Source organism: Gaeumannomyces tritici, assembly GCF_000145635.1.
Source record: "Gaeumannomyces tritici R3-111a-1 unplaced genomic scaffold supercont2.119, whole genome shotgun sequence".
In the NCBI taxonomy this organism is placed as follows: domain Eukaryota; kingdom Fungi; phylum Ascomycota; class Sordariomycetes; order Magnaporthales; family Magnaporthaceae; genus Gaeumannomyces; species Gaeumannomyces tritici.
Genome location: NW_008804663.1, coordinates 1 through 9,321, shown reverse-complemented (window position 1 = coordinate 9,321; position 9,321 = coordinate 1). Strand labels below are relative to the sequence as shown.

At 61.4% G+C, this 9,321-nt stretch overlaps 3 protein-coding genes across 3 annotated transcripts; 2 read left to right on the top strand and 1 right to left on the bottom strand.

The window, feature by feature from the left end:
- Positions 1–42: 42 nt before the first annotated feature.
- On the top strand, positions 43–2,606 carry GGTG_14063 (hypothetical protein; the record flags this gene model as incomplete). The annotated part of the gene is made up of 2 exons (XM_009231990.1): positions 43–1,657; positions 1,725–2,606. 2 exons carry the CDS (start codon positions 43–45, stop codon positions 2,225–2,227), a joined length of 2,118 nt encoding a protein of 705 aa, XP_009230254.1. The 3' UTR covers positions 2,228–2,606.
- Positions 2,607–2,804: 198 nt separating this feature from the next.
- On the top strand, positions 2,805–5,020 carry GGTG_14062 (protein phosphatase methylesterase 1). Its single transcript, XM_009231989.1, has 3 exons — positions 2,805–3,345; positions 3,552–4,522; positions 4,629–5,020. The coding sequence occupies exons 1-3, from the start codon at positions 3,080–3,082 to the stop codon at positions 4,793–4,795; spliced, it is 1,404 nt and encodes a 467-aa protein (XP_009230253.1). The 5' UTR covers positions 2,805–3,079; the 3' UTR covers positions 4,796–5,020.
- On the bottom strand, positions 4,878–7,364 carry GGTG_14061 (tRNA dihydrouridine synthase). The gene is made up of 2 exons (XM_009231988.1): positions 6,447–7,364; positions 4,878–6,351 (listed from the first exon to the last, which is right to left on the bottom strand). The coding sequence occupies exons 1-2, from the start codon at positions 6,637–6,639 to the stop codon at positions 5,198–5,200; spliced, it is 1,347 nt and encodes a 448-aa protein (XP_009230252.1). The 5' UTR covers positions 6,640–7,364; the 3' UTR covers positions 4,878–5,197.
- Positions 7,365–9,321: the final 1,957 nt, after the last annotated feature.

The window sequence follows — 9,321 nt, the reverse complement described above, 5'->3', positions numbered from 1 at the left end:
GCCTTATGCCGTTCCCGGCGAACAATCGCTGTTTGGACTACGATGCAAGATGCTGACAAAATCACAGTTCCCGCCGGCACTTTCTCCGCCCGGGGTACCCAGGTGATCCCAGCCGAGTTTGTTAGTGCCCTGCCGGCGATTGCCTTCCAGATCCCCGATATCGCGGCCCTGGCAACGCTTCAGCTCAAGGCTCTCGATTCCGGGCGGGACGTAGCCTGTATCAGGTCCCAGGTGTCTAACGGCAAGACGGCCAACGTCCCAGCTGTGTCATACGTGGCAGTTGGTGTCGCTGGCGCTGCCCTGGTCATGACCGGTGTGACGGCTGTTGGGGCCGCTGTGGCCGGTGGAAGTGGCGCGGCGGCTGGAGGCAGCGCCGCGGGCGTTGGCACCATCAGCCCTTCCTTCACCGAGGTCTTTGGCTGGTTTCAGGGCATAGCCATGAACGGCATGCTGTCGGTCAACTACCCCCAGGTTTACCGCAGCTTCGTCAAGAACTTCGCCTTCTCGACCGGCCTGGTTCCCTGGACCGGCCTACAGACGTCCATCGACCAGTTCCGCAACATGACGGGCGGAAACCTGACGGCCGACAGCGTGGCCACCCTGCGCAACGCCACCCTGGTGTACCCGGACGGCTCCATATCCACGTCAGACAAGTCCCAGCCGTTGAAGCTGAAGCGCGCGCTCGACAGCATTGTGACTCTCGCCGCGCGGCAGATCGAGACCAGTGTTAACACCACTGCTCCTGCGGCTGGCCAGCCAGGCGCGGCTGTGCCCGCCCAGATCCGACTGGCCGTCACGGGCATCCAAGCCTATGCGAGCGAGCTCGCCGTGCCATCGGCCAACACCTTCATGACGGTGCTGTTGATCGTCGCCATCGCCATTGCTGCCATCGCCGTCGGCATCTTGCTGTTCAAGCTCATCCTGGAATTCTGGGCCCTCTTTGGCAACTTCCCCAAGTCCCTGGTCGGCTTCCGCAAGCACTACTGGGGCTCCATTGCTCGAGCAATCACGTCGCTGATCCTGCTGCTCTATGGTATCTGGGTCCTGTACTGCATCTTCCAGTTCACCCATGGCGACTCGTGGGCGGCAAAGACATTGGCCGGAATCACCCTCGGCCTGTTCACGGGTGTCCTGGTCTTCTTCTCCTTCAAGATTTGGTACACGGCGCGCCAGCTCAGGAACGTCGAGGGCGATGCCAGCGGCCTCTATGAGAAGAAGAACATTTGGGTCAAGTACAGCATGTTCTACGAGTCGTACAAGAAGGACTACTGGTGGATTTTCGTGCCAACCATCGTCTACCTGTTCGCCAAGGGCACGGTCATCGCGGTGGGTGACGGCCACGGATTGACGCAGACCATAAGCCTGCTGGTCATTGAGGGCGTCATGCTTGTCCTCCTCATATGGAGCCGTCCCTACGAGCGCAAGTCGGGCAACGTTGTCAACGTCGCCATCGCGGTCGTGCGTGTGCTTTCTGTGGTGGTCATTCTGGTGTTTGTCCAGGAGTTTGGCATCGCCCAGACGACACAGACGGTCGCCGGGGTGGTTCTCATCGTCATACAGTCGACCCTGACGGGTATCCTGGCCATCCTGATCGCATGGAACGCCATCAGCGCCTGCTGCAAGGCGAACCCCCACCGCCAGCGGAGAAAGGAGCTTGGTAAGTCAGCCTCCGTTTACACACTCCCCTTGATAATGCGTGCTTGTTTTGCTAACCCGCTATACAGAGAAAATGCGCGACGTGGATAACCTCACTCCCCTGGATGCGCGCAACTCGCTTCTCATTGACAGGACCAAGTCGAACCAGGACTCGTCAACCACTTTTGCCGTGGCCAACACTGTCGACGAGAAGAAATCCATGCCCCAGATGTCGTACCCGGACAGATACAGCAACGATGCCGCCAACCCGTACGCCAACAGGAAGGCGCCGTCAGCCACTGACAGCTTCAAGGCGGACACTTTCAGGCCGCTCACGCCCAGCGCGCCGATGGCGTACAACAACGAGGGCAAGGACACGCTTCTCTCGAGTGCTGCGCCGATCGGCAGGGCGGATTCGCGGCAGCCGACCCTTCCCGTGTTCAATTCGGGGCCAGGATACGGCCCCCCGCGGGATAACAGCTTCACCCCAGCTCCCGGATACGGTGGTGGCGGCTACAGCCAGGGGGCTTACGGGCAATCCGGCTACAACCAAGGAGGATACGGCTATGGGGCGCCTCCCCGCGGCTACTAGTACTGAGCATGCCAGGGATGGGAACAACATCCAAGAAAGAGTGTCGTTTACAAATGCGGACTCGTTTGATAGTGTGAGATAGGAGAGGACCAAAAGGTTGATGACCAAAGCCGGCTCACAATCAACAAATCGATTCAGAAGACTCGAAGGCACTGACCGACGCGGTGTTGGTTCCGTTGATGGCCTGTATTTCTATTTGCTTTTGTCTGCACATACCCCGTTTTCTTTATAGTATCTAAATATCCACCCAGGTAGTCACCTAGTTTTCCTTACTTATGACCCGAATGCGGAGCTTGGTTCACTTTGTATTTTCACCTTGGCCTAGGCATTTTCTATGCAAATCCAAATAATAATCTGCGAAACCCGAGTCTGACACAGAACCTTTGTTTATGAGATCCCTCTTGGAGGGCAGCTACCGTGTGTAAGTCGTGCCCCATGCTCATCGTGACAGACGCTCTTTGTACCAATTCCATGTGTATGATTTATTCTTGTCGGATCGGCCCTTGGGAGGACAATTCGGCAGCTATACGGAGCTGGCAACAGTGGGGAGACTCACACGCAGCAAATGCGGTCGTGGGCTGGAGCAACGTCATAATCACACAGTGTGTGGGACTTTTATTGACCTTGGTTGCTGCAACTGCGGCAATAACAACATCAAACCACGACGACGACGGCGGCGGCGCGAAAAAGAGAATCACGCAACCGCGCCGACGCCCGCTCTTTTTTTTGTTCAACAAAAAAAAACACCAAGCTTGGCGTCCTTGTCCTTGCCTTTCCAGACCGGCCGTCGCAACGATCCGAACCCCGCCTCAGGCACAACGGTTCCGGCGGGCTCGTGAAAAAGCCTCGACCATGAGCGAGCTGCAGCGTAAATGGGCAAAGACGAGGGCCGCCCAGCCGCCCGACGCCCTGCTGGTGGCCGCGGCCGCGCTCGACGAGCAGCTCGAGGACGGGGCGACGGCCGACATCGCCGAGGCGCCCGAGGATGAGGGGGAGACGGGCACGGTGCCGGAGCTGCCCGAGTTTGCCGACGACGACTCCTCGTCGGCGTCGTCGGCGTCGTCGACGGGCACCGTTGTGCCTTCGCCGCGCCAGAACCTGTTTGCCAGGCCACAAGGGTTCGGGAGTCCCGTTATCTGCTTTCTCGCGCCCCTTGATCCCCCCCCTCATACCCCCCAGCTTGTTGTATCTTGTTCTCGGCTCGGTTCCCAAACACACACCACTGGCAGGCCCCCATTAACAAGGATTGCACTAACGGGCTGTGACGGGGAGGGCGAGGACCGTACCGCCCAAACCCCCATTGGATGACAACATGACAAAATAGCTTTCCAAGAGGAAGGACCATGGACGTCATACCCTGGACCACGTACTTTGAGCGCGAGCTCTTCCTAGAGATCGAGCGGGACGGTGGCAGCAACACCGTCACCTTCCACACCTACCTCACGTCGCCGGTGGGCAAGGGCCCGCTGTTCGTGATGCACCACGGCGCCGGCTCGTCGGGGCTCAGCTTCGCCGTCGTTGGGGCCGAGATCCGGAAGCGGAACCCGTCGGCCGGCATCCTGTCGCTCGACGCGCGCGGCCACGGCTCCACGACTGTCGCCGCGGCCGGGAGCAGCGGCGGCGGCGGCGACAACAAGCAACAGCCACCAACACCACCGCCACCGCCGGACCTGAGCCTGGGAACCCTGGCGGCCGACCTGCTCGCCGTGATCCGGGCGACCGGGGAGCGGATGGGCTGGGCCAACAGCAGCAACAGCAGCAGCAGCAGCAACGGCTCCTCCGCGCCGCCTCCTCAGCTACCACCCATCGTGCTGGTGGGCCACTCGCTCGGCGGCGCCGTCGTGACGCACCTGGCGAGCACGGGCGCGCTGGGGGACGACGGCGGGCTGCTCGGCTACGTCGTGCTCGACGTGGTCGAGGGCTCGGCCATGGACGCGCTACAGAGCATGCAGACGTACCTGTCGACCCGCCCGGCCGGCTTCTCGTCGGTCCAGGCCGCCGTCGACTGGCACGTGCGCTCCCGCACAGTCCGCAACTCCGTCTCGGCCCGCACCAGCGTCCCGGGCCTGCTGGTGCGTCGGGAGGAAGAGGAGGGCGGTGGTGGTGGTGGCGATGATGCAGCCGCTGCCGCTAGGCCCTGGAGGTGGCGAACCGACCTGGCCGCCACACAGCCCTTCTGGGAGGGGTGGTTCGTCGGCCTCAGCAAGAAGTTTTTGAGCGCCCGCGGCGGGAAGCTGCTGCTCCTGGCCGGCACCGACAGGCTGGACACGGAGCTGACCATTGGTCAGATGCAGGGTAGGCTCGTCGTCATCCATGCACCCGTCCATCATCCATATCTATCGTCTACTCTGAACCGGCCTTGCTGATGACCCCGTCTGGAACGAGGGCTGGAAACGAACAGGAAAGTATGCGCTGCAGGTCTTTACCGAGGCGGGCCACTTCGTCCACGAGGACCTGCCCGAGAAGACGGCCATCGCGCTCGTCGACTTCCACCGCCGCAACGACCGGACGTCGCTAGTGCTGCCGCCCAAGGTCTCGGAGCTGCTGGCGCAGGGGAAGAGAGTGTAGGGGTGGGCTGTGGTAGCTACGGCAGAACCGGCGATATGACTTGACGGCGGCGGCGTCGCCCCAAGTGTTGGGGCGGCTTTATGCACTTTCTTCCTTCAAAGGGATACCCATTTCCAAGACTTTTTTTTCTCTTGCCTAAATTCAATATCATCAAAAGAGAAGACAAGGCGCTGGACGTGAACAATCCCGGTTTCTGCCTGTACATGCTTGCCGTGAGGATCACCAAACTTCTTATTTATTTCTATAGTCCCAGTCGGTTTTGTGCACCGCATGCCCACCCAGTCTCGAAAAACGCCGGCGCGAATGCAGAGAGGTACCGACTCCAGGGAGGTAGGTACCTACATGGGGGTATGTTCACGGAAGTAGGAAAGACGGAAAAGGGAAAGAGGTCCCGAGAACGAACTAGGTCGAAAGAGCCGTCGGTTCCGGGTTAGGCGACGACGCCCGTGGCTCCGCCTGCGGCCGAGCGGCGTCGACGCCCCGTTCGGACAGGGGCTTGCGCGGCTTCGCGGCCGCGTCCCTGGCCTGGGCCATGCTGCCGCCCGAGGCCAGCGCGGCCGGGTTGCCCGTCCTCTTCCTCTTGTCCTTGCCCTTGCCCACGGGCGGCTCGTTCTTGGGCTTTGGCGGCTCGAGGTCCAGGCACGCGTCGACGTCGCGCGCGCGCTGGGCCAGGTCCGCCAGCCCCAGGGCCTCGCAGAGGGCCTCGTACGTCTTGGCGCCCTGCATGACGCGGAACTCGGGCCGCTTGCCGGGCACCATGTTGTTGAGCAGGAACTTTGTGTTGCCGAAGCGGTTGTGAGTGTCCAGGCAGACGGCGACGAAGCGGGCGACGACCTCGTCCCAGGGGGCCGGCCCGCCGTCGGCTGCGGCGCGGAAGCAGCTGGGGTTGCGCTCGGCCGTGGTCGCGATCATGGCGCCGTCGGCGCCGTGCTCGGCGGCCAGGCTCAGCCCTTGGTCGCGGTCCTCGACGTCGCCGTTCATGAGGCAGGCGACGCCGGCGGCGCGGCAGACGTCGGCGACCATGCGCAGCTGGCCGCGGATGGCGGGCTCGCGCGGCCGCATGGGCGTGGTGCGGCAGTGCACCGTCAGGCCCGTGATGCCCGTGGCGACGAGGCGGCGCACGAGCGCCTCGGTCTCGGCGGGCGTCTCGAGTAGGCGGATCTTGACGCTGATGCCGATCTGGGCCGCCGGCGCGACGTCGCGCACGAGCGCCTTGAGGATGGCGCACAGCCGGTCCGGGTCGCGCAGCAGCGCGGCGCCCATGCCGCCCGTCGTGCTGAAGGGCTTGGGGCAGCCGGCGTTGAGGTCGATGCCGGCCACGTCGCCGGCCACGAGCCGTGCGGCCTCGACGGCGCGCGCCGGGTCGCCCGACCCCAGCTGGAATATCAGGCGCCTGCCCTCGAGCTCGGGGTGGAGCTTGAATATGATGGATTCCTTGGCCTCGGCCGGCGGTATCTTCTGGCCGAAGGAGGGCACGCGCGTCCACTCGATCGTGTTGGTGGCGGGGTTGACGCGGCGCGTGGTTCCGAGCATCGAGTAGTCGACCGTCTCGGGCCCTGCGAAAGGGGCGAGAAAGGGAGGGTCAGCAAAAGAAACCGCGCCTGCGCATTCACTCCAACATCCTTCCCACTCTCCCCGCCGCCGCACGTACCCCAGACTAGATCTGCGCCGTAGTGGAGCGCAAGCAGCCGCGTGGGCAGCTCGCCAGAGCGCACCATGGGCGCGAGTACCACTTTGCCGCGATAGTCGACGCCCCGGGGCGGGATGGGTACGGTTTTGGTGGGCGGGCTGGCGGCGGCCATGGTGCTCGTGGTCCTTCTCGCGATGCGCGAGAGGAGCGACATCTAGCTCGGTGGTTCCGTAATACTCCCGGCCGGAGGGCGGGCCTGTTGCTGCTTCCGGCGCACGGCGGGTTGGGAGAGGTCCGGGCCGGGAGGAATGTGCTTTTTTTTTTTCTTCGTCACCGGCGCCGCCTGCCGCCGCGGGTCCAGCGCCATCGGCCGCGCTATCGCTTATCGTCAATGCTCCCGTTGCCCCATTCTAATGATTGGATGGTGCTACGCCAACATTCCCCACCAAGTCACCCCGCCAAGGCGTCTCATTGGAGAGAACCGGTAGCCCCTTGGCACAGTAGACTTTCGTCCTTTGTTGACCAACGATCGCGACTGGTGCCTGCATCTCTCCGCTTTGGAAGGAAAAAACTGGCCTCCATGCTGTGCGACTGGCTGTTCCGTGGTTTCGGCTGCAGGCTCCCCCCTCCTGAATGACCACACATCGACACCCCTCACGAACCGAACGTTGTCTGCTTTTTGTCTTCTCCAGCAGCTTTGGTTTTCATTGGCCGTCACTCCGCAGCTGCTGGTGGTTAATGCAGAATCGTGCCGCAGACTTCCCTACACACACTGCGAGCCGTCTGCTGATGCACCCAAAGTGGACGGCATGGGCATGACACTCGTGGGCGGATGGCACGCATCTCGAGCTTGTGCGTGCAGGAGACCTTTACACGTCTCGAAGTGGCTTCCATGTCGCAGCAATGGCTGCCCGACTGCCTCCGCCTGCCTTGCCTGCCCCAGAACCGCCCCAGCCCAGCACAGGTGCCGCGTAGGTAGCCTGAGCCGAAATTGCCGAGCTGGACGTCGGGTTGCCACTTTGAAAAAGATCGGTAGGACGTCCCTGCCAGCGTCGCACTCTCGCGTGCCCAGAAGGGATATGCCTCCGACAAGCCGGCCGGTCGGAATTGATTTTTATGGGGCGACAACGCTCGACAGCCTGCCATCGCCACCTCCACGGAGTTGACGTCGGGCGGGTGCGATGCGATTAATTTTGGGTTCCCCAGCCCGCCTTCCGCCAGCCGTTTAGCATCCATGCCCACTACCAGAGGCCCAAACAGTCTACCTTATTGTCGATTGCCCATGCCCCGCCTGCAGAAAACCATGTTCCCGTCCACCATGCCACCGTCGCCAGCGACCCTCTCTCCTTTTCTCCCCTCCATCTCCTAGCGGCCGCCACCAGCAGCGATCAGCAATGTTCAGCCCCTTTTCCCGCCCCTCTGTGCCCCGCACGCTGGCGATCTGTGCGCCCCCTCCATTCCTCCCCTCTGGCATTTGAAACATGCTGTTGCGAGAGATCAGCGGATCCACAACACGACATGCCCACCAGTTTTGCACGAGTGCGGGGCGCCGCTATGTCTCCACAGCCCTCCCGCCGCCCGCCCAATCACCTTTTGCATGTCTGCGGCCGGTCAACCGGTCCAGACCTCTCTGTGGATGCTGCGTCCAATCACGTTTACAGATGGCATGCGCGAGGCACCACCATCACATCTGAACCGACATGCGATGGCGCGCCGTTGAAAATAATAAAAGAGAGAAAAATAGTAGCATCAATGAGAAATAGGAAGTGGGCTGGCACTTGGCTGCCCAATCTGCCCAGCCTCATTCTCTTCTTCCGTATGCTTCGTTTTCATTCTCAGCCCACTTTTCTTCTTCTCTTTTTTCACTCTCCCTTTGTCCGTTTCCGAGTCGGAAACCTCCGCTGACGTCAGTGGAGGGGCCGCACGTCCCAGGTACCACGTGCTCAGTGACAGTCCCGTCGGGATACTGAAAGGGGCTGATGTGGGCATGTGGGCTCTCCTCGGAGGCCTGCAACGCCAGTTCACGTCAAATACAGCCCGTCTCGAATGAAATTTCAGGACACACCGACAAACAGCGCTCTGTTCCAGACTGGCTGACTAGAACAGCCGCCGCTCTGAGTCTTAAGGTTCATGTCGATCACTCCCGGACGTCAAGGGGTGAGAGGGAGCACGCTTGCCCGCTACGATTGGACGACAGTCACGGGTGGCAAAAATCGGGCAATCCGCTGCCCTGGTCTCCCACAACTCTAGCGAGCAGAAGTATCCATCAATGCCGTGATTTTTTCTTTCTTTTCGGATTGAATGTTTGTGTGTGTCGCTAGGCAGAATTTGGTCAAGGGCCATCTTTATGCACACCAGGGGCTGGGGTTCATACTCTCACGCTGACTGACTAACTTCGCAGGACATGTGAATCCAACAGCGCCTCGATATGCCTGCGCCTTTGGCGTGCAGAGAAGCCCGACAGGCGACGACTCAGTGACAGCGGGCAGGTGGATTTGGCGGGTCGGGCTGGGTTCCTTGCAGACTGTGGTGGTTGGTCTAAGACGAACGCGGGAAATGGGTGCCGGGTGTCAGGGCGAGTCTCTACATTGCGAGACATTTTGGCGACGATCCAAAAAGTCCCGTTCTCGATCTTTTGGTAGGGGCGGGGGTGCCTGCGGTGTGCCGTATCAATAGAAAACGGTATCTGTTGGTGAGCACTCGGCCGCGCCTGGAAACGGGAGCGCCGCCGATCATCCATTTTGTCTTGTCTGGCCCAGAAATCAGACGGAAACATTCATTTAGATGCCACAAACAGCCAGCCCGATTGATGCATCCGTTCGGTCCTGTTCTCCTCACCCGCTGTCCCGTTGCCCCATGTCTCTGGTACTATTTCCAGGCCAGCTGGAAACCAAAC